At 32.0% G+C, this 26,465-nt stretch overlaps 2 protein-coding genes across 3 annotated transcripts in view; one reads left to right on the top strand and one right to left on the bottom strand.

Moving 5' to 3' along the window:
• Positions 1-25,496, bottom strand: part of LOC100163886 (monocarboxylate transporter 14) — a 43,999-nt gene extending 18,503 nt beyond the window's left edge. The window contains exons 1-3 of one of the 2 annotated variants that reach the window (XM_008183764.2): positions 25,111-25,496; positions 7,890-9,593; positions 316-722 (exon numbers count right to left, since the gene is read on the bottom strand). In XM_008183764.2, the coding sequence (XP_008181986.1) occupies positions 316-722; positions 7,890-9,182 (1,700 nt within the window). In that variant the 5' untranslated portion in view covers positions 9,183-9,593; positions 25,111-25,496. The remainder of the gene's footprint in view (positions 1-315; positions 723-7,889; positions 9,594-25,110) is intronic. The other variant, XM_001945500.4, reaches the window with a different exon arrangement.
• LOC103309112 lies at positions 14,808-21,169 on the top strand. The gene is made up of 2 exons (XM_008183779.3): positions 14,808-17,603; positions 17,701-21,169. Exons 1-2 carry the CDS (start codon positions 17,034-17,036, stop codon positions 18,451-18,453), a joined length of 1,323 nt encoding a protein of 440 aa, XP_008182001.2. The 5' UTR covers positions 14,808-17,033; the 3' UTR covers positions 18,454-21,169.
• Positions 25,497-26,465: the final 969 nt, after the last annotated feature.

The raw sequence follows: 26,465 nt of genomic DNA on the forward strand, positions 1-26,465 counted from the left end.
GTAGGTAAACAATAAGCCATTGTTGAATAAAATAGAAATAGTTCTTATTTCTTGCTCACAAGAATAATAAAAGAATTTTCAAATACCCAAGCCTTTTCTAGGAGAAAAAAAATACATATTATATTTTGAGAAATTGAAACTTAACTATAGAAGTTAAAATATTATGGAGTTTATCGGTTATTGAATAATAGTTATTAATATTTTACTGATCGCGAGTATTGTATATATTATATATTGTGCGTATTATTATTTATTAACGAACATCATATTATTATACTGTCGATTAATTTACACGCAATGGATCGTACGACTGACCTGTGATATGGTAAACTCTTCAAATAGCTGCTTTGAGTGGTGCTAAATTGTCTCTTCAACATCGAGTGATGTGCCTTGGGGTGTCGTTCGGGGCTATTGTCAGCGGTATAAGTCTGTGGGGGTGAAATAGCTTGCGATTCTAATGGAGATATAACGCCCGAACCCATTGAGTTTGACTTCTTCGATTGTTTTAGCTTCATCTTCATGACCAGCGGCGGCGAGTCGGACCGAAGCGCATTGTCTTTGTTGTAGACCGTCCGCGTATCTGATAGATCTTTGCCCACTGACGCATTGTTCACCTGGCTCACACTGCTACTCCGGCACAACAACAGGTTCGGATAGTTTTCTAGGATCAAATTGAACAGTGTCTTGTTGGAACTTAACGACTCGAGTACCTCGAACGGAACCTGGGGAAAAACGTTGCCTGGTTATTATATTCACATAATATTATGATAGCAATAAATTATTATAGGTCACATAATATGATAATACTAAATTATAATAGGTCAAATAATATCGAGAGACGTCCCAGTCAATCTCTGAATAACTTACATTTGAGGAGATTTGTTTTTACAAAATTTGAACCATGATTAATGCATTCAATATACATATAGGTAGGACGTATGTATATCATATGTTTGATATACATAATACGATTTAGGTGATTCAACAGTAAGTATACAGTTATCCAACAAAAAACTAACCATGAAAAAAGGGCCAAGTCCCAGACCCACTTCCAAAAAATTCTGCCTATCGAAATATTGATATTTCGGCCAAGTCTGCTCTTTCATTAGTCAATAACCTTATTACACAAATACATTTATGTGCAACAAATCTCTTTTAATTTAATTGTTTATCACTTGGCAAGTTTCTGATTTTGTCACTTTGGCGTTGTCAATGATTGAAATACATCACCCACTGATTACTTTTCTTTGAAACTGGCCAAGTTATAAGCAATACATTTAAAAGAGATTTATTGCACATTAATGTATTTGGGATTATGCATTTATGCCATTAGGATTATTGAGAGCAGACTTGACCACAATGTAGATGTCATTACTTTGATAAGCAGACTTTTTTGAGAGAGGTTCTGGTACTTGGCTCTTTTTTCGTGGTTAGGTTTTTGTTGGATAGCATTCTTTTTACTAGCTTCAGCATGGTGGGTGTCGTCTTGGGTTTTATGAGGCACTGGAGGGATTATGTTTTATATTGTCTTCTCTAGTTCTCTTCGATTGTTTGGACCTCTGTTGAGGTGCTTCGGGATTGTTTTTAAATTATTTTATGAATTTCACAAATTTAAGTAATTATTTATCTCCAATATTTTGTAATTTAATATAAATATTAATATTAGAAAAATCTAATAAGTAATAAAAAACGCAATAAAGTAAAAAGTTTCTATTATTTTTGGCGAATTCAATAACAGTTGTAGTGTTATTTGGTACAGTTTCTCTGCAGCGTTGAACAGTGGAACAGCACGGCCGCGTCATATCTGACCTATGTCCGGACTGGTAGTGACGCTAGGCGCTGCAGGGGAGACGTACCTTCAATATCTTACTTGTACATGCATTTTTTTGAAATAATATACCAAATTATTATTATTTTGTATAAAATGATCTCATTTTTAAAAATTGTATTTGGCTTTATTTATAATTTCAACTTTTCGGTGTATTTTTGATTGACTTACATATTATATTGTTATGTATTTTATATTTTTATGGCATACACTACTTTTAACATTAATTGTTAGGTTTTTGTTTGGTGATATTTCATGTAGGTACCTATATGCCTATTGCCGTATGCGTTCAGATAATTGTTATCATTAGAATTATAAAAATCAAATTTACACTCCCTAATATCTTTAACTAATAGCTGGTTTTTAATCTAATTATCAAAACTAATAAAATATTTGGATTCAGCATCTTCATCAAAATGTATGTATTTAGGTATATACAATATTACGATTTTATAAAATGTAATAAATATGCCCCAATTCTTCCAAAAGCGGTGCTAATTTTGAGAAAATTGCAATTTTAAATTGTTCCCTTTTCTATTGCATATAAGACCTACCTTTGTGCCAAATTTCATGTTTCCACCTATACTCCCCTGGAAGTACCTAACGTTGACGAACTGTATGTATAATGAAATAATGAATACACGGTTCGCACAGACTGGAGGTCATATTTTTAGACGGTGAAATTGTCTAATATTAATTAGAATGGTAGAATTTTATCCTACCTGCATGGCTATACCTAATATAAATTCTTCTTTCCTAAGACGCGTTGTCTAGTGTTCACATATTATCTTTGATGCTATTAATAGACGTAATGCTTTCGACACAATTATATTTTATTATATTATACTAAAAACCATAAACTATATAGTTTTCCTAATTTGTTTGTTTTTATCGCAAGTTTTGCATCTCTATTCCTAACAAAAACAGTCTACTGTTAAACGACAAGGTGTATAAAAATGTGCAGGTTATATGGATAGTGTCCAATATTATTTGAAGTACGCGATCGGTACCTACGCGGATGGTGAGAATTAAAAGAAGAAAAAAACAAAAATTGGCATCCGACGCTAAATGTAATGTCCGTAAATTATGTGCATGTTAATGCCGTTAGGAAAAATAAAACGATTTCAATTTCACGTTAAAATGCACATATACAAGGATAAACATTAAATGTATTGAACAAAAGATATGCTAATTGGATTATATTATAATATTATAATAAAATATGTTATATACACATCTTATAATTATAGCTGAAATCAATAAATGTTTTATAATCAAATATCATTATAGTCGGAAACAATTAAATTGTGTATCACAATATTAATGAGTATTTAAATTAATTACCTGCCTAGGTACTACTATATTTATAGCTGTGAATAAATAATACATCGGACATTGTGCAGTGACACGTAGAATCTTATACTGTAATTTGTTTATAAGCTTATAACGTTAATAATATATTAAATAGGTACTTATAAGTTATATTCACTATAACTCTTTATACAATGTGTCCCGGGGGAGTGACCGGCCGGCGTCATATTACGATGGTATACCATAAGATATGAAAAAAACCCCTTTAAAGGAGGAGTCTTATACTATTTTATTTTTGTATTAGGTACTTTATTACTTTTATTACTTTCAAAAATGCTAATTTTTGTCAATTTTTTTTACTCCTTTTAGTTTAAAAAAATAATTTATACATTTCTGGTTTAATTGTGTTCATATGTTAATTGATAGAACACTTAATAAAAAAATGTCAATAAAAATTTGAAAAAATTTGTGTTCAGTTTTGTTTAATACAATGTTAAATTGCCTATCACTAAATAAACAAAAGAGTTAGACCGCTTCAAAGGGATTTTTCTCATACCTTAAGCCTTATAGTACACTATCATAATATGACGCCAGCCGGCCACTTCCTCTCGGGTCTCAAGACCCATTGTATAAAATTAATATATCATATTTACATTAAACTATTATTTAACTTTATTTTATCTTAGTCTACGCAATCAGGTACAATAAATTAACAATTAGTCTTCAAAATTTAAATTTAAATTTTACCCATCACCTGTATCTATAACAAATTAACATTTTTTTTTTATTAGGTATTGTAATATTAATTACGTACCAATGTAGTACCATTTATAGGTTGTCCGAATATGACAGGATTTAGATATAAAACGTGGCTTACTCAGTAGACATTCAAATTTTTCTTTGTAAGTTTATTGTGGTATTGAAAATGATTATTTTTATAGTTTATGAACCGTTGAATATACGTGGTAGAAAATATGTGTTATTATATTATTTACGACATTCTGTGGGGTCTATTATGAGACTTAAAATATTTATTTTGAAAAATGTTTATTTATATATATATATATATATATAAAACACATAAATTCATGCTAGAAATACTTTTTTATTTTTATTAATAATGCATTTCTGTGTCCCTTTTTTTAAGAAAATAATAATAAAGTATTCGACAAGGGCGTAAACGATTTAAAACTCAAGGCATGAACAATGAATGGCGGAGGGACACCATTATTAAGTATAATGTGGTTCATGAATTTTAAACGTAGCTTATTTATAAAATCTCATTTACCTGATTAACATAAAAGCCAGAACGTTGACTCTGGAGGTGCAGATCGTGACTCCCCCATGACCCACAGGCCTTCAGCCCCACAAGCTATCTTCTAAAAGATTAATTGTAGACGGTAAAATAAAAAACAAGGTTCTACTTTGATAACAGTAGTCATTACCCAGGGAAATATTCGTCTTTTATCGTACGTGTTACAGTAAAAGGCGCAGTGACGTCGTAGGCTAGCCAATATTGTATATGCCTATATTTTACAAGCCAATATCTTAAGCTCTTACAGGAAGTTCCTAACATAGGTAGTCAATGTTGATCAAAACTTATATTTTATGATTATGACTTATAATATTTACATCTTTTGAGACATTGATGTTATTTAAACATATCAGTATATTATAGTCAACTGTTATTCACGAAGTGTTATTTTTTTTCCACAAACCTCTAAGTGGGTATATTTTTATATTCTGATACATTTTAGGATAGGGATACTCCGTAGGTACCTATGATATTTAAATTATTTATTGATGTTAACTTACATGTTAACTTGATGTCGGGTACTTTAGTTTAACTCTTACGGTTAACCCTATATAATGAAAGTTATGAAAACTTGCTCTGCGAATATTTTACCTTTCTTGTGACTTGCATTTTAAGACTTTTTGCAGCCTTTTGTCTATATGATTCATTATTTATCTCTCACGTAAATCCAAACTTTTATAATAAGAGTAATATTATGACACACAATTTCATTATCGCAGAGAACCTCGCGTGTTTTAAAGTTTATGACGTTCACCAGATAATCGCATGTAAAAATGACAATATTATATTCTGACATTTTCCTTATTGTGTTATACAGTACTAACTGCTATAGTACCTATTTTCTATTTGTAAATACCGATATCAAGTGGTGTAGATTTATGATTCGAAGACGCCTACCAACCGGTCTGGCCGGACCAGCAGTACGACTTTAACCAGCAGTAATTAAATCATTCTTTGTATTTATAATAAAGTTTAAGTTATTAAATGTGTTTGTTCACTTTATTACTAAAACTATACTAAAACTATTATACTCAGGCTACTGCGTTATTGCCGATATATTTTACGAGATGATACTCAGAAATGCCAACTTAGTGAAGTGTCATATTATTATGCCATTCTTAAAACAAAGTTGTTCTGAAATTTAAAAATGTAAAATATATGACTTATATTATTAGGTACTACAAAATACCAAAAATTGTTTATAAAAAAAAAATTGTAACCGTATTTTCAATCTTTTTCTAATTGCCGTAAAAAACTTATAAGAAGCCAATCTTGTATTACATTTTAAATCTTTTTGACTGGGAAATAAAAAATTTTATTAACATAAAAAAAAGAGAGTTTCAAATGAAAAATTGTAAGTAACCTAACCTAACCTTACTTAGGTTAGGCTGGTAATTATAATACCATGTCTAGAAAATGTCTAATACAAATGTTTAGTGAAATTTTCAAGTCATAGAGACTATGTATAGTATATATTTAGAGTCATCATCGTTATTTATTTCTAAATTACGACAAAAAAAAAAAAATTATTTTGCTGAAAACTAGTGTTTTGTTATCATTTCCGTTTAGCAGTTTTTTAATAATTCCCAATTATTAAAAAGAATTGGACATTTTCTTCTTTGATTTCACTCAAAATATCATCTATATTAAATATGATACCAAGAATCAAGCATTCTCTATGCCCTAAAAAGTGTCATCGAACAACAACAAAAAACACTTCGCTCCACTCTGAACCTAAAATACCAATTTTATCCATCACTTCTTCGAAAACTTTTGACAAAATATATTAATCAACATAGTGCGTATTATGTAATATTATATATTTATATACATTTATTCAAATTTTAATTTTATTAGTTTAGTATCTATTTCTTTGTAAAACAGTTTCTGCTATTGAATTACTTTAAATATTTTTACTTTTAAATTTTAAAATAATATTACCATAAGAAATTCTTTTTTTTATGTAGTGAAACTAATATTGGAATAATAGTTAGTTAAAATGTATTATTTTAAGTTAAGTCCACTAGAATATAAAACATTAATTCATCTATTTTAACATTAAAAAACTCCAAAATTAAATTTTGTATTGAAAACTTGCGTTTGAAAATAAAATAAAATATAGGGATATGCCTATTGTAATTATGACAAAATGCCTAGGTAGTATAATTTAGTTTTTGACATTTCGGAAAACCAAAAATAATAGACATTTTGTTTGGTGTGGAGGGGTGGTTATTGCCTGATTTACATTGTAATAATATTGTTCTATTTTATTTAGATGACTACCTACGCAAATTATTGATACTTATTAATCAAATATCTAAACCTTCTTATTTACTTGTGTTGTAGTTGAGTCTTGTATACACATTTAGTGCAAGTATTAATTATTTAGTCAAAACAGATTAATTAAATTTAAAGATTGCCATTAAAAACAGTTGCTCATTAAAAAAAATATTCCTGTTACGTCGCTCAACATAATTTAATTAAGAATTACTGTATACTTAGGTTTATATAGGTTTATATAATATATATTATATACGTACATAAAGGTACCCATTTATGTCGAGTAATGTTTTTTAAAAATTAATTTTATTTTCACTTCATGTCAGGTATTTATATATACTTGTATATAAAAACGATTTACAAAAGAATTATTCTTTGGAGGACCCCTAACTTGGTATAATGATAACTTCTAAATGTATATCATAATTCCTAACTCGTTGCTTCCGGTTATTAATATAGCTTTGATTCGTATAACATGTCTACAAGTATAATACTAAAGACGTAAGAAAATCACAACAAATTGTTTAAAAACATCTGAAGTTGCTTTATAAATATTGTATAAGTACAATACAATTCATCACCCATCTAAGAGTTTAATACCTACTAATTTCAATTGTTTATTTTTACAATGATTAACTTTACTTTTAATTGTTTTGTTGATAATATAATAATATAATATGTCAATAACCGGAACAATTGTACACATTAAATTAATGCAAATATAAGTTTACGTACGTCATAACTGTCATAACAATGAATGTACGACATTATATGACCTATTATACCGAGTTTATTTCGTTACAAAATATCGATTTATCTATATAATTTTAAATGTGGTTTCTACTTAAAATAAGAAGGGATTTATTCTTTAACGTATTCTAACGACATTAAGCTTACTGTCAACATGATCTTCTTCAACGAGTTACACCATTATTATTGTCGTACAATATGCTATGTCTATATAATAATACGAATTATTTCCAATTAGGTGTACCTATGTAGGATTACTAACAACGTTTAAAGTGAATATAATTTATCAGAAATTCGAAGTTTGAAATCAGAGTTGAAGTTAAAGCATTTTTGGCGAATAAGAGATATGAGTGAGGTGACGGTTAGGTTAGCGTGACGGGATCATTAAAAAATATATAAACTCACTTTTTCATTGTGCTTGAGGTATGTGGGTAAGTTGATGACCGACCGGAAACAAGTGTTGTCGTCGGGTAGCCTACGCACACCGTCGGTCATTGGACTGCGGACGGTGGTGGTGACACCGGTCAGCTTGTACTCGGCGCACTGAGCTTCTTTCACCATGCGCCTGTATTGCTCGACTCCTGGATACTGCATGAGTGCGTCTACATCCGGTTCGGACGCGATCAGATCGATTCCCTTAGTCCGTCCAGTGGATGCAGTGACTGTTTCGTTCTCGACACCTACCACCGGGCAGTGATCGACGATGGACTCTTCTGTGTCAGTCCACGGTTTGGTGGTAACGGCCCCGGAGTGCCCACCGGTGACCGCAGGTTTCTTCTGTTCAGCGATCAGCCAGTCCGGGTCTCGCATCAAAGCACCACACACGCAAAAGTTGAAAAACGTGCCAGCTAACAGAAGTACGGTGCCCCGCCAGCCGTACTCCTCGATCGAGTATTGAGTCATCGGTGCATATAATAACGTGCCGATCCCGGTGCCACACGCGCCCAGCCCGGTGGCTAAGGTGCGTTTTTTGTCAAACCAGTATGCGATACTGACGACGGCTGTCACGTAGCATAGGCACAGGCCTAACCCAGAAAGGAATCCGAAAGTGAAGAACACCATCTCGATTGAATCGGCGAACGACGATATGATGAATCCCAGGCCTGAAATTACACCTCCCAGGATGGTCATCTTCCGACACCCAAACTTGTCAACCAGTGCGCTTCCCACCGGGCCCAGGATCAGCGGCACGGCCATGAACAGGCTACCAATCCACGCCGTCTTGGACTTGCTCTCTTGGAACTCCTTGAGGAACTCGATGTACAGTAAGCCGAACGAGAAGCTGATACCATCCGAGATGAGGCAGATCATCAGTGAAGCAAATACCACCATCCAGCCCCAGCCACCGTCTGGTATTTTAGGCTTACGAGTAATAGTTGCTGTCGACGCACCGTCATCGTCATCGTCCGCTTCATTGTCGTCCACCGCATCCAACCCCCCGTAACGGACACCCCCATATGGCACAGACTCCACCTGAACCGATACTCGCTTTACAGTGCACGGCTGGTCACTAGCAGTTACCCGTTCCCGGCACAGCTTTTTGAGAAATTCGTCCAGATAATCGTCATACTCTTCGCCACTCCCGGGAGAGCCACAGTCATCGTCATCGTCGTCGTTTCCGGTCGTAGTCGTCGCCGCCGCCTCCGTCTCCGTCTTCGCCACCGCCGCCGGGTCGCGTCCATCGTCGTCCGCTTCCATAAATCCACAAGAGACGATTGGATCGCAATTCGACTAGTGCGAGTGGTGGTCGTGGTCGTGGTCGTAGTCGTAGTTCTACGATTCCGGCTACAACCGTGGTTCCAGAAATAATCTGTTGCGTTCCATCGTGGTAAAATACTAAAATAGCGCAATCCGATTACTCAGTGAGGACAGTGGTGGCTGTCAGTAGTCGTGGCGTTATCACTTCAACGTCGGATACTCGCAACCAATTCCTACCCGTCGGCCAATTGCATGACGTCACGGTATATGTCCACTCAGTAGAACGTGTTGAGGTTGTCGTTCCAACGTGGTTCATCAATGACCGGCTTTTTACCGAAAATTAGACAAACTAGAAGTCTGCTTATTGTTTATTAGCTGGCGATCGTACTCTACAGACTCCAACAACGCATTCTGAAAAATAAAAACAAAAATGTATCAATTATTTTCACGTGTTTAAGCATTCAATACATATGTACGGGTTGAAACATACTTAAATTTAGTATGGTCGCATAGAACATATTAGTTTTCAATATACCGAGGGATTTTAGTTACATACAAATGTTAAATGATATTACAATAACCCACAGGGGGGGGGGAGGTTATTATAACTATAACGATGTGTATGGGTTCGTGGTATAAATAGCTTACAATTATTGATATAAATATTTAGAAATTGTCATCGTGTGCTTTAACTTAAAAGTAATAATAATATGCATATACATAATTTCAAAAAGTTCATTCGGATAATATTTTTTGAATAAAAACAAAATAACTAAGGCTGTTGAAATAGAGAATATTGTTTTTCGTTTAAAAATCAAATTTGAACTTCAAATTTCTATAAAAAAATTGTCTATTTATTTTTAAATTTGTTGATATTTCTAAACCGCCGTTACAACAACTTATTAGGGACCTAGTTTGTAGTTTTGAAGCTTTTTACTCTACGACAAAATGTTTTGAAATTCATATCATGTTTATTTTTTTATCTATATTGAATTACAATAAAAAAACAATCGATTTTGTTTAAAACTGGTTTTGCTTATGAACTCCCAGTTATTTTATTTATTTTGTTTTTATCAATTATTTTATAAAGTAGTGGGAAATGTGAATGTGAATTACTTTTTACCCCTCGAGAATATCAACAAAATTTAATTCTCTATCAAAAACCACCCACAAAGTTGAAAATGCTTAGATATATTTATTATTTATATTTGTAGTATTACCGAAGGTAAATTATATTTGTATTTTTTTTTAAAAAAAGTTGAAATAAATAATAATAGAATTATCATAACACAATATTTTACCACGTACGTTAATGAATTCAAATATTTGCATGGTACCTAATTTAGCTAATTTTATGAAACTCTACCTACTTAATTATTTAAACGAGACAACTAGTATGAATATTTTTGGGATGCACCTAGTACCTATTGTATGTCTGATTTTCCAGTACTCAGAATCAAAATAGACCTATAACCTATAAATCATTGGAAAAATGACATTATGACATTTTATAATTACGAGTGTTGTGTGACAGTATTCACAGTAAATTTATCACGACTGTTACATATTTATATTTATTATATAATATACAATTATAATATGTTCAGCCATCGCATCCGTTGCAACGCATGTTTTCGGCTTGTAGGTAGACTATAACCGGTTAACCTTACCAGCAGATTTTAGGTACACCAAAATTATGAACGAAAATAATAATAATAATTTTTTATTTTATCATACAATTTATAAACATCGGTTTGTGTAAGATTAAATAAAAACAAATAACGAATTTGCACGTTTGTCAGAAAAATATATATGCCGAAGGTCACCTTTTATTTATTTTTTATTTTCAAAATATTGCACACCATAGGTTTATTTATATTTATATAAATACGTCATAATATTAAGCATGCATGTAATATTATAATATGTGTATTATTTTAAATAATCGTTACCCAACAACACAACAGTATATTTATTTTTAAATGTCTATTTAATGTCCAATGTCCAACCCTAGTGATTTTAATGATCATATTATCATTATATATAACTGGTATGGTGAATAAGTGGCGCTTATAGAACAACAAATATTGATGAATTTCCGACTATATTAAAGTCATCCGATATACTAGGTTATCTCAATATGTATAATTTGTATCATAATAATACATGTAATTATAAACAGGTGATATTTAGATAGTTAAATAAAATTGTAGGTACCTAAATGATTAACTATGGTAAGTTGTTATTTAGATAATTATTATTTGATATAATTATTTGAAATAGCACATTAAAATAGATTAATATCGTTGATAAACAATTTGTTTTCAGTTATTTGATTTTAAATAATACAAACATTTTTAACGAGCAATAGCAAGTACTGTAAGTGTGATATCTATAATCAATAACTAGGTATATGACCTTAAATTATGGTATAATAACATATAATTTATATTATACGTAATATATAACATTTACATGTTGGATACCTACTAACAACTACGGTAACTGTTGACATTGTATAGGTTTTAATTATTATACATCTACATAAAAACGGTTAAGGTACTTACTACTTACAGTAACTTTGCGAGGTTTTCAATTATAAAAAAAATTAAAAAAAATTCATACAATCCACAATAATGTGGATGAGTATAACTATTAACCATTACGTACCTAGTCCCATTACACTTGGTTAGCAAAAACATTAATACCTAATCGAAAGCAATAAAGAACGTATTAATCACATTAATAAATGATAACAATTCTACATCACACAGGAATACAGGATGAGCTACTGTGTTCCATTCCTCCTTCCTGTAAGGATAACTCATCTAAACGCGTTGACCAGCTACTCTTTAGAAGTTAAAAATTACTTTAGCGTCACTATATAATGTTGTTTATTACCGAAACCTTCCAGATTCACCCTCTGAAATTCCGAACATCCTCAATAAATTTCCACTACTATCAAATTCATAAACGCTGCCCAACTGCAAGACCAAATTTAAAATTAATATATCTCTTGTTATAAAGCCTATAGACTCATTTAAAGTTTATATTGCACTAAAATTGAAACAACATTGTTCGTCTAATAATCCATATGCCACCGAGAGTTTAATAATAAATAGTGATAACAATTATTTAATCCAAACAATGATGTCTTTAAGTAGGAACCTATAATAATTCTATTTTTAAGGGGATTCGATACCGGGATTTTCTGTTTTTGTCTAACACACGCATGGCATAGATTTTTAGACGGTGTTTTTTTCCAAACATACCAATTGATCTAATGAAGCGATAAGAATTCTGAGAACTGATTTGAATTTGTCGTCAAGTCTACTTGATATCGACTTTCCCACATTTTTGATATTATCCCCCAAATTCTTTAAAATATCATATTAAAAAAGAGTATTTAAAAATTGTTATATTTCAATTTTCGGAGAAGTTAAAATCAAAAAATCCAAAATGTAGGAAAGTCGATTTCAGGTAGTTTTGACAACAAATTCAAATCTGTTTTTAGAATTCTTATCGGTTCATTAGATCAATTAGTATATTTGGCAAAAATCACGTCTACAATACTATGTCGCGCGTGTGTTATAGACAAAAACAGAAAATCACGGTATCGAATCCCCATAATGAAATTCATATTATATAATATATATAATTATTTAGAATACAAAATAATGTATTGTAATTTATCATTTCACTAAGATAAGTAGTAGCACATTTCACCATTTTAGTATATATTTTCTCGTTTAGCGCACAATAATAAAAATAAAAGCTATTAGGCACCCAAGTATAGTTAATGCTGTACCATGAATAAAAATAAAAAAAATAGGTACATACAGTTATCGGTTTATCGCGTTCCATTTTTTCCATAACTATAATAATTGAATGGATCAGTAAGATACAAAAGGCAAAACAAAGGCAAAAAGGCATTTATAAGTAATAAGGCAAAAAAGGCAAAAAAAAATGCATCCATCGTCTAAGAAATTAAATGAAACACATTTTCGTATAAAAATTATTTTTCTATTATGATTAATAAAAGAAAGAAATTTACCTTCAAATCCGAACCCTACTAATAATAATTAAACATATGAATAAATTGAATTTGGCTAACATTCGACATTTCGCATTACATATTTCAAATAATACGCGTTCGTCATAACTCGTGGTGTCTGTAATCAATACGTTTAAGCATTTTGTATAGCTTATGGAGATAATATTATGCACATAAAATATTAAGTATAAATATTTATACCAACGTTTCGTTACCTAATCACAATTATTTAAATTTAAATGCCATAAATTATTATTTTAATTGTTAATTATTCTAAGTGATTAAATTAATAGACCAAAGTGCTTAACCATTCGCCATACTAATTATAATATTATAATAGGTATATAATATGTACGAATATAGGTACATATGTTATATAATTTATAATGCAATGTAACAACTACAAGTACAAAGTTTAATATGTTATGTTTATTATTGACGAACCTAGTAACGCGTGGCTATAATATGACTATATACCGTCGTCCGTCATAGGTGATAATAATGATATAATATTATGATAAAAAAAACTAGGCCAAACATTATAATAATATTGGTTTCAATGCGATAGATTTTCCTGTAATATAACTTATGTAATAAGATAGGTCTGTTCCAAATCCTGAAGAACCTATGCCCTAATAAACTAGATACCTACATAAACATATATTATTCCTACTCATAAATGTTACTAGCCCCCGATTTACCAGAAGAAACAGCAGGGATTCAATTCGGTGTACAGCAGAAATAATATCGATGAAAACCGTTATGATGTGAGATGTGAATTATTGCGAGTCGGACACATAAGATTTAACGGGTTATAGAGGACATAAATTGTAAAATGTTGCTTTTAACGTCACGTCGTATTGTTTCCCCCGTGTCAAGGAAATTTTGGCGATATTGAGTACTTATACTTTATATTATTATGTTATATTACCAAAAAACCCCAGCCGACACTTTTTTTGCTAAAATAAAATCGGGATAAATATAATATGTAACTACTATAGCTATATTATACCAGCTACTAGCTGTACTTCGCCCGGATTAAAATTAATCTAGCATTCTATCGTTTTCTGTTTTGCTTCAGTTGAAACATAATATAATATAAACACACTAAACTATTACAATGATCAATTGTATGATTTTGCCCTTCTTAATTCTGGGCATATTTTTTATGTACACGCCAAAAAATGGAGACAGACGACTAATTCGACGTAATTCTAATAAATTAGTATAATTCGTCTCTGTATGTTTATTGTTTATACATAAAAAAAAGTCCTGAGTTAAGAGAGCAAATCATTTATAAATTGTAACAAATTATGTTCATAAGTACTTTATTTTAATTTTTAGTTTTTTTTTTTTTCTATAAATATTATAATATGTCATACTTGTATTAATTAGTTTAATAGTAATATAATCTGTAACCAATAACAACCAATAATATAAACAAAAAAATATTCAATTATTGTGATCCATATAGCAACCTAAAGTATATAATAATAGGTAGTTGAAAAAAATAAGTTAAGAATACCCTCCGAGCTTCAAGGAATCTATTGATATAACTTTTATTGAAAATGGTCCAATAGTTTTTTTAGTTATACTTGTAGAAATGTACAATTACAATATTAATAATAGCCTAGACACGAATCGTGATAATAATACATAATAAATCTATTGTCAGTCATCCTTAAATAAACGCATACACTTTCGATCCACCGTCTATTATCAGCAATCCGTTATCTATCCGTTTTCTTTAGAAAAATTGCATTATTGAATTATTCACGAGAACCACGCGATTACAATTATAATATTATATATAACTTTGACATTTATTGCGATACGAATGTATTTGAAAGATTATTTCGCATATACCTTTGGGAAATGTGGGGATTTCATTTTTTAGAGACAACAATATAATATTGTACCTACATAATTGATTCCCACGTTGCCGATACATTTTTCTCAGATATATTATAATGTATTATAGTATTGAAAACAAATTGTTTTTCGCTAGGTACTATTAACGCCGACACACGCACTGGAACCGCTCAAACATAGGCGTCGCCGAATTGGCAGCGTCGAAATTGCAAAATCGATATCGACAAAAAGGTCCGTTCCCCCCGTGCAAGTATAAATCAATACCGTTATCGTCATGTTATTTATTCCTGTGCGGTATACCGTATGTACCTTTGGTAAATCACCTTTCGTCCCGATTAAACCGGGGAGATATATGTGTACAATGTACATAGTCATGTACAAAGTACATTACCGCAATAATAATATAAACGATAATATTATAAAATGGGTTTTAATAAATTTAAAAAATAAACAAATTACTATAGGTGCACCTTGTGATGTTGAATATTCACGGGTAGTATATTTGTTGTATAATAATCTTTCATAATTTCTGTCCCAACAACGCGTTTGTACACTCCTAAACGATGAATATTATAATAATATTTCATTGTTGTTTTAATCCCCTCGCCAAACGATATAGGTATACGGTACCTATTTGGTTAATTATATTTTATTCTACGATTGTTATCCACTTAATATAATATAATGTATGTACTATGTATAATAAATAATAATTATCAATTAAAAAAATAGTACATTTTCAATATTACGGTCAAACGATTTCATAAATTCTCGCACCGAGTAATTAAAATGTTAAGAATACAAAGAACAATACAATAATAGATATAACACATATTACATCCACCGACCGCGAACAGAAATGAGTACAATTTCAGGAAGAAAAACAAATTTAAAAATCATAACACGAAACAAAACCCATAACAATTATAATAATAATGATGTGAGAAAAGCGATTAGGCGTGAACTTGTTTTAAAATTTAAACAAACCTTTGTGAGTGCCAGATTCATTATAATAATATAATAATACACTTATTATTGTATTAACTTTCAATACTCAGTTTAATATGTATACAATAAATAGTATTGTAGTTTTTTCATGTATAACATTCAGTCATTGACAAAATCATTTGTAATTATAACGTTCGGATTATCTGCATCACGCGGCGTCAACAGTTGATAATCCCTTGAAAAACTTTTTCGCTCAGCACATAATACCTATAATAATTTACGCACACAGATTTTTTTATGCGAGTTATTACGGTTTTTTTTTTCCCCAGATTTAAGTACTTTTTCCGAGTCTGTGTTTTTTCACCCACGCCGTCTGAAGGGTGAATATTAACGCGCACGCTTTCGACTCCCGAATTCGAATAAACTAAAGACGTAGACGATGATAAATTATATGTACACCGATAATCGGGTTGTATATTATAAAGCTGCTATACGTCGAACTCAAGCTACAGATCATTCGTTCAAAATACGTTAAGGAGATTATTATTAATTACCACTCTGTCACTAAATATACAAGTCTATATCTATACAATATGCCATTATTTTTACTAAAACTTATTTTTGGGTTCACGCTCCGAATCATGCATATTATAACTGAGATTTTTGAATACTAGTTTATTTTGAGTACATCGGTGGCCCTTAAAATATCTTTTTATATTATTTAGTTTTTCGATTTTTAGAACGGCACAAGAAATCCGTCTACTTCAGTTCCGGTGCTGACAGGCCACACCGTAAATAATACGTAATGTTATACATACTGCTGCATTAGTAGTATTAACATAAATATGTTTTTGGGATGAATACAAGAGCAATTCATGTTTCTGACCGATTTTTCGTGAGGTTTTCGTTGTCATGGTTACTTATTGACAAAAACATAATATCTATCATTCACATTCAAAAATATCGAGTGGCGTGCTATGGTTTTGTATGTTATGCGTCATACACGCATCGCCGCCACTGACCTTGGACCATCCCAGCTGTTGCTGCTTTTGCTTCAGCTGACCGCGATGGCCGTCCTGACGGGCAGCGTGGACAGGCGTTATGATCACCACTTGCTGGGCACGAGCTTGGTGTGGAACAGTTCTTACGACCCACGAGCTGTCATCCACAGTCGGTTTCAGATGACCCGAGCCGGGCGCGTGATAGTCGTGTCCCCGCGCTTCCGGCCCGGCGTCCCGTTCACATTGGGCTCGTTCCGAACCGCTGGAACCGGGGATAGGTGTATCGTCGAACCGGATGTGCTGCCACTGCCTTTTACGCCCCACGCGCACCAGGCCAAAACTCGGACATCGCCGGCAAGCAAAGACTCGGCCCCGGCCCCGCTCGTCAATGTCATCGACCTCAGCATCGAAGACATCACTGACGTGGTGTGGTTGTTGGACGCGGGCTTGGTGGACACGATGACCGGCAGTCCGAGACGTGTTTCCCCGGCTAAGGTCGTCAGGCTGGAAATTGACGACGATCAGGACCACCGAGGACCGCCAAAGGTACGTTCCCACGATACCGTATATGCCGTACTCGCACCGCACCGTGTAATGCATTTTTTCAAGTGTAATCATTGACACTTGTTGATTTTTTCCGCAGTCGTCGTACAAGACGTTCGAGATCAAGACAGTGGCGGCCGATACCGCGGACGATTGCAGCGAGGCCTCGTCGTGTTTGCAGTACATCGTGACGTACCGTTCTCGGACTGGAGAACGCAACCATTACGCTTTCGTATCAGATGCAGCCCGAAGTACGGTGCTGGTGCTCAACACGGACACGGGAGCCCAGTGGGCCATGGACTTTCCACAAAAGGCGACGGGACACGAAGCGGCGCCGCGGGATATATTGTTCATGGTGCTTCTGCGGATGGCCAACGGTCAGACATGGCTATACACCACGTTCATGTCCGGTTGCAAAGTGTTCGCCGTCGACCTCGAGTACATCGATCGGTGTACGTTGGACGGGGCCCAGCCAGCGATTGTCGAAGTGGGACACAAACCGTACCGGATCACGGTGCTCGGTACGGACACCGGTAGCCGTATGTACTTCCGACGGCCCACCGAGAACGAAATATGGGCGTGGGACGCCAACTATGGCCCATTTCACCCCCTTGGCTTCAAACTGGTGTCCAAGGGAACGGACTGCCGGGCCCCGGTGCACGTGGCCCCCGGCTACGGTGGTTTCATTTACGTGCTCAAGAACAACTTTGCCGACTACGTGCGCAAAAGCACCGGTTCGATGGGTGCTTACAGCCTCATACACCCTGTGATCACGTTGCCCTCGTACTGTTCGATATCCACGACTACCGCGGTGCCGTCCAAAGCCGATGGTTGCGTGTGTCCGCTGACTTGACCTGATATTTTCGTCGACTCCAATAACTATATAATTTTATATTTTCGCCTCTCGCTTTTCGCTTTTCTGCACAATTTATTTATTTTTTCCGTTTCCGATGTCTTTTAATAATAATATTATTTTGATCGATTTCATTGAGGTTTTGAATCGTCAATATAATCGGTCTACATTTTCTCCCATCTTTCGTTTATAATATATAGTATCTAGAATAAACTCCAACCCGTTGTCCTACAGGCAATAACTGTGGTAGGTTATTATTGTAACTGAACCGTGCTTTCTGAACACCGATTTTTAGTTAATAAGTTATAGCCATTAATATATTATACATAATAATTATTATAACTTCATAATATATTAGTATTTATACCGCGTCATGATTTATGAGGCGTACCATAACATAATAAATACAATTTCGGAATTTCAAAGGTTCTTTTTATGATAAAATATTATTGTTCTAACCGTAAAAAATCATGTTGTTAATCTAATTACTCTACATCATTAAATTTATAATATTTGCATAATATTATAATAAACTGATTTACAAGCGGTGTACAACTATTAAAATAATATCATCTATATTATGTTGTGTTGTGTAGATCAAAGGTTCTTAAACTTTTTTTTTTATGATCTACTTATAAGTTATAAGCGTATATCACGAATTAGTCATATACTTACCACTAATAACTAACGTTGCCTTTTAAAATTATTTTTACTCAAAATATTATCGCATGTGTCGCGTAATATAATAGTCAATTGAAATTCAAGAACTGAAATAACTAATAAGTATGATAATGACTGTACACACTATAGGTATACATACTTAATATAAGTACTAAAACATTCAAGTCTTATTTTGCATGCCAGTTCAAGTGTGGTTGGAAAAAATTAGACGATTACATTTTTATAAATATTTATGATATTTTATATCGTTATATTATATTATTATAGAATAATAAATAACAAATAATAATATATACTAATAAAAAATTCTACATTCTACGTTTGATTGTGGTAATAATTGTCATTGAAAAAAAATTTTTGGACGTGGTGTAGTGGGTCAAATTATTGGCAATCGAACAATTCGGTCACGAGCGGGTGCCCGATATTGAGTGGTTGACCATAATTTTGTTATCTATCGATTACCTCTGTTAGAAATTAAGAATATGTTATAATTAAAATCTTTATACTCGTATAATTTGTATGTATAACATATGCGTCTATCAAGCAGTAAGTACTTACGATCGGTAAAAAATGTTGTTTATAGTCACATGGATCTTATTAAATCGAATTTACTTTTAGTATCGTTGATGACAATCGATTTTCTCTCTTACTCTTAAGTTGGTAGATAATACGACAGGAATTTATACAAAAAATTATGAATATCTCAATGAAACTTGATTGTAGTGCAGACGATGGATCCGTCTGAAAAGTGCCGGGAAGTTTTTCGCGTGGTTTTAGCAATTAAAATATAAAGGAAAAACCGTCTTATCGAAATATTTTACACTTATTGTGGACTAAAACATTTTTAATATCGCGATAATAACACGTCTTATCCGAAATGCGTCGCACGAAATAGGTCAATCGTTTTAATTATTTTTTTCCAAGAATACCTATATAGCGAATAGCGTATAGCGTATAGCGAATAACGTGTATACAGTGATAATATTGATTCGTTAATAACTATCACGTTCATCATGGAGATTTCATATCGTGTCTCTACGGAAGATGATCAATTTATAATATATTATTAAATAATTATCAAACAAATTTTGTTTTCAGAACATTCACAGACGTCATTATTTTCGTCTAATATAATATTATAATATAGGTATACTACCCTCGTTGCTTACAGGAATCTATATAAATTGTTACCTATAGATATTACATTCGTTCTCAACAGAGAAAGGTGGAAAGACTTACTTGTGGCAGCTCAGGCCCTTCAAGGACCGTTAAGCTGAAGAAAGAAGAAGAAGAAGATATTACATTCGTTACAGTACCTACCGATTTACATATTTTCTAAAATTGGGCGTACACCTAGATTCAAAAATGCTGATATTGTGTCGAGTGACTTTACATTTGAAAGCAATGATAAATTTTTGTACTCGAAAAACGATTCTGAATGAATCTCAGCTTATCCGAAAGTGGTTGTCACTATAATAACACACTTGCCGGTCAAGATTTAACTAAATCCACAAAGCATAATATATTTTTACAATATTTCGAAATATATTATCTATAAACCATCAAATTACCTATCACTATAAAATAACAGTAAAATAAAAATGGAAAAAGCACAAATAACGTCAAAGCCACAATAAAAACCATAGTAATATTATCTTAGCTCTGATCGTTCAGGTGAATAAAATAATAAATTACTACTAAAAAATATTTGTCTTTCTGTGATTTTCACAACTATATAATAATATAAGTAGATATTATATGCATAATATAGGTGCACCTACATTTGTTTTAACAATGCCGCAAAAACGAGTTGTTTCAACTGTTTTTGGCGTTTGTTCAAATCATATAAAACAACTAACAAGCAAAAAGCAAACTGACATGGACGTTTAGTGGTTTAATTTAATTTACCTATATATATAATATATGCCACTGGACACTATATTTTCAGCTGTTATTTAAAAAAATTGATTAAAAAAAAAATCAATAAATTACACAATTAAGGTAGTAAGTAATTACATAATATTCTTAAAATTATTAAATTAATTTTTTTATTACGTACCTATAGCATATATTTTATTCTACTCACTAAGTCTCAATTTAAAATACACATTTTTAAATATTTAAAAAATTAAAAACACGTTCACAAAAAAGGAATTTATCATTATTTAGATACAATTAGTATACATTTTGTTTTCATTAAATAAATTAAAAAATTGTTTAATCCCATAAAAACCTCATTATTTTAAGTGATTTTTAAACATAAACGTTAACGTAAATTATACCTATCCTTTTTATTGTAATCACAGATGATTTCTTAAATCCCAAATTCAATTTTATAACTATAAATCTAGTTATAATATAATTATATAAATAACTTATAATAACCTACCTAACTAATAATTACATTTTAATATAATATACAATAACGAATAGCCTACTTGAAAAAAGCAATTAGTGAATATTTGTTTAATTTTTAATTTTATTATTGTTATCTAATGATACATTGCCGTTTTAAATAGGTGACAGTAAATTCGAATATATAATATTATGTTATATACAATAAGGTCCAACAATAACCATGACTTTTGAACCAATACAATTAAATATACAATATTGCAATACCTCTTGCTGTATTTTATATTTATATATAATTTATATTTTTGTTTTAAACCATATATTTTAAATTGAAACCTATAAGCTGACATAATAATATATTAGTAGCAATAATTGTTTAATAGTTCATACATGGTTGATAAAAAAACATATAATGTAAAATATACATAGGTATAGGTAATAGTATGACATTTATATTTACCTGTAGAAATAGTCTTAAATCACATATAGCTTAAACTAATTGACTGTTAGGGACGTTTAATTGAACGATTTCAATTGTTTAATATCACTCTAGGAAGAGGCGACCTTCGAATAATTCAACAATAATTATTTTCACATTCAATTAGATTATTTTTTTTTCGTCATAGAATGATTTAATGTGAATTATTTATACATGTTATTTTTTTCTGATTCATCACTCCTAGAGTGTCATCCAACAATATATCTAACTTATAAAATTTTCATCTCAAATACATAGGTAATATTATTATATAATATAAGTTTCTTCCGTTTACCTACAGTAAATTATAATATTATATCAATTGAAATTATTTAATTTTCATTTACACAGTGAGTTTGCAATATATTTCTATTATAATCTAGTGAATTTTTTAATTTGTTTGTATTATTGTTTTTATTTTGTTATTTTAACCAATAAAAAATATGTATATAAACTAATATATGTCAAATTAGTTATATATGGTTGTGACTATATCGCGAAGATACGAACATAACAAAACTGTAATGTATAATATTATTTTTTAAAAAACGTATGTATTATTGGGCAATTTGTGGTATATAACCTACTTTTATCACTGATATTTCTTATATCATATGTAAGTATTAAAGTTTAAATTAATTTACATACATTATACTGCAATATATTGAATATAATTATTTGATTTTTTTATACCCATACAATTTACCGCTTTTATATTTTGAAAAGCTATATCAGCCTATCAGGATCAATATTATTTAATATTTCGTCCTTATAATTCCCACTTAAAATACATTTATATAAATACTTATATGATATTTGTGTCAATAAGTTAATAGGTACTTTATACTAATGGATAATGACATTTATTCCATTTGTCGCATTACAATATCATGATAAATAAAAGGCCACCTACAGACAACTAGTTGTTTAGACGAGAAGTCCTGAAAATTTAGTTTATTTATCATTAACATAAAATACAATAAGGTATAATCACACATATTATAATGTTGATAGGTGTTCTTAAGTTATTAGGTACATGTGCATCTAAAGTGTATTGATCGGTATAGACATGTAGGTAGTACTTAATCGCTAATCGGTATCGTGGATATTGTACATAATTTGACGTGTGCGTGTAACAAATTATATTATAGTCAAATTATTTAATATTTCTATTATTTTAAATAAATATTCATCACTAGTTTTGAGCGTAATTTTATTTTAACAAGCAATAACAATAAATTACGAGTATATGTTTTACACGTCAAACTATAAAAATAAAAAGTAAAATTGTATATGACATGAAGTTTGCATGTGACAAAATTGATTTTTAGAATTTGACGAGCCTACAAAGAGTATACAATTTATACATCTAATAATTAAAAATGTTATGTTGCAAAAGAAAACTCTGTAAATTTTTTACATTTAATCGATTTATACGTGCACGGTTTTAACATAAGATTTAATTCACATAAATACACAAAAAGAATTAATTTCATTATATAAAAATATAGAAAATCATTAATCTAAGACACCCATAATTATGTATCGTTCTTTAGGTTAAATTGTAACTTTATATATTTTTATTTTATTTTTCGTAATATGCTTATCGATATTGATATGATATAATAATACTTAATAGGTAGTATTGAATAATGATTATGACCTTTCAATGATAACGATGATATTAATAATTGTACTTAAACCACATAATATTATTATGAACATGAGCCATTAATTATTATTATTAAAATATGTTTTTGTTTATAATACGTTGAGTGCAAAATCAAAACAGTCAAATGGTTAAATATGATATTAAATTTAAAAAATTTCACAATCATGTTTAATAATAATAATCTTTGTTACTAAAAAAATTCCATTTACACAATATAACATTTAACATACAATACAACTATATTATGGATATATAGCTATATAGGTTATATATTTTATATATTATATGATATTAATATTAAAATAATAAATTAATTAAAGTAATCGGTTTCATGTGTTATTACAAATGGACCATTATTGAGCATATAATACATTATAGAGTTATGTTTATGATTATATTATATTACGGAGTCTATAATATAATGTTATAATAATGATATATACACCACAGTTTATTTAATGGTATATACTAAAACAATGAATAATATATATACCTATGCAAGTGCCAAGTTGGGTGTCCTACGTAATACTCTTATACTATCATAACATGTGGCAGATCGATAGTTATGCATTATACATATACTCTGTACAATCGACCCTGTTACCGAAATACCGAACGGGTTGTGGGAATGAAAATAACTTTAACTTGCTGATGAAAATTAGCATATTATTATATCGTTATATTCATGTAGTTCATGCAGTGCGCGTTATATGGGCTTATATCGTACAATATAATATTATTGTGTGCAGGTGCACAATTATTGTTTGATAATATCGTGTTGTACACGCAGTCGTTGAATAAGAGTAATTACCTAGTCGTACAGAAAAGCATAATACATTGTATGTATATTATAATATTCAAAACGGTATTTTGAGGTGGTGGCGACGGCGGATACGATGTCGATGGCATGATCGAACGACCTGTTGGACCGGAGGCGTCCTCAAGTATAATATGATATATTAAATCGCTTGGTATAAATATTCTGGAATATCATAATACAATATTATTTCAAGCGCGGCAAATGCGTTTGAAAGGTCATCGGATATTGATTTTCGTGTGGGTACGGCGCGCTGCGTGAAATCACCTGGGAGGTAAGTCGGCAGAGGATGACACGAGAGGAAGCGAATTGATGTACCAATAAAGTGTGACAATAATATGTGCGGACGCGGATGAAAACAGATTTTTGTGTAAACATTCAGCTCCTGCGGGTCGCGATATACCTAAAATATTATGATACACCGAACGACGGCGGAGGGACGACGATGACAGTTGATGACATGTGCAGTCTGTATCCTTTTGCAGACGAGTGCGTTTAACGTTACTATCGCTTCCGTAACAACGGTAAGACGACTTCCGTTGTCGTCGAAGTACAAGGGGCACGTGCAGTGTGACAGGATGATCAGTGGCATGCGTATAAATTCGTATACACTGTAATATACCTAGTATATCTATAAAATACGAGCGTACTCACGGGCGTGTGGCGGATTCGACTGCAGCAGCTATATTTTAGCGCGCTATATCAGTGGCGATGCCACCGTCCTCGTCCTTTCCTCGCGGCTATGGCGGCGTTGTCCGTGGTATAATAGTATTATTATACGGACACGGCGGTCTGTGCCGACCGTAAAAACCCGGCGAGGGGGCGAAAATTCAGTGACGAAAAAGTTTTTAAAAAATATATCAAATTCGTCGGAGACGATGGCCAATGTACGTAGTGCCGGTCGCGCGCGCGCGCGCCCGTTTGTGTGTGTGTGTACGCGTGCGTGTATGCGGGGAAAAATATTTCGCGACTTTGCGGCGCAGGCGACGCGGCGACGGCCGTGCGGTTTCTAGAGCCGCTGGATGCTAAAAATGCCGCCGCCGCCGTCGCAGCCGATCATACACACGCCGCCCGCGCCCGACCGTGGACCGAGGTCGGGCGGTGCTAGCGCCCCAAGCGGTCGCGGTCATCGATGCCGCCGCCGCCGTCCTCCGCGGTTGGGATAACTATAGATTTTTTGGCCTAGGGCAAGCACGCGGGCGGCCACAATAGCGGCCGACCACGTCGAGTGCAGCGGGCCGTCATTGTCGCCACCGCCGCATAATATTGTTATGATATGCAGCACGCGATGCACTTTTACACAACTGCAGCTGCCGCCACGTTATCACTTGGATATAATGATTGTGATAACAGCAGTACGCCCAAGACGTGAGAACGCATGGTGTGACGCGACATGAGCAAGTCGCGATACCATATTACTATTACCTACGACTGACCGATATGACCGAATAATGAATTATTACTTATTAGTAGAACGCGGATTTTTAGGTTCTTAAAAGCTTAAAATATGATGCTAATATGCTCTAAAAAAACCCTAAAATATTCTCTAAATATGCTTTAAACTTTTAAATATGCAAATAATATGATTTTTTTTTTCAAAATAATTCAATAAAAACAATATATAACTTTATAGTTATACAGTATACACTATCATTCCTTTGGTAGGTAACAGGTAAGTTATTTAAATAAAAACAATTTAAAACAATTCATACATAGGTATAATGATATGTGAAATGATAGTGAAATGATTATATAATGAAATATATATATAAAAAATTAAAATATTTAAAAAAAAAATACATAACTTGCGTACCCTTTGGTGACAGCTAAGTTATTTGAATATACAAAATGTGATGTACTTCATAAAATATTGTAGCTAGAAAAAATCACAAATCAAGAAATTAACAATATACACGATGTTTTAGAAACAATAATAGAATATATTCTAAAATAAGTAAAATAGGCCAAATATTCTCTAGTGTCGAAAATATGCTTAAATATGCAAAATA

The sequence above is a fragment of the Acyrthosiphon pisum genome, chromosome A1 (genome assembly GCF_005508785.2).
Source record: "Acyrthosiphon pisum isolate AL4f chromosome A1, pea_aphid_22Mar2018_4r6ur, whole genome shotgun sequence".
NCBI lineage: Eukaryota > Metazoa > Arthropoda > Insecta > Hemiptera > Aphididae > Acyrthosiphon > Acyrthosiphon pisum.

Bases quoted from the DNA above. Each gene is read 5' to 3' on its own strand.
- LOC103309112 (XM_008183779.3), top strand. From the start codon at position 17,034: ATGGTTTTGTATGTTATGCGTCATACACGCATCGCCGCCACTGACCTT. The intron at 17,604-17,700 runs GTACGTTCCCAC...TTTTTTCCGCAG, and splicing joins ACCACCGAGGACCGCCAAAG to TCGTCGTACAAGACGTTCGA.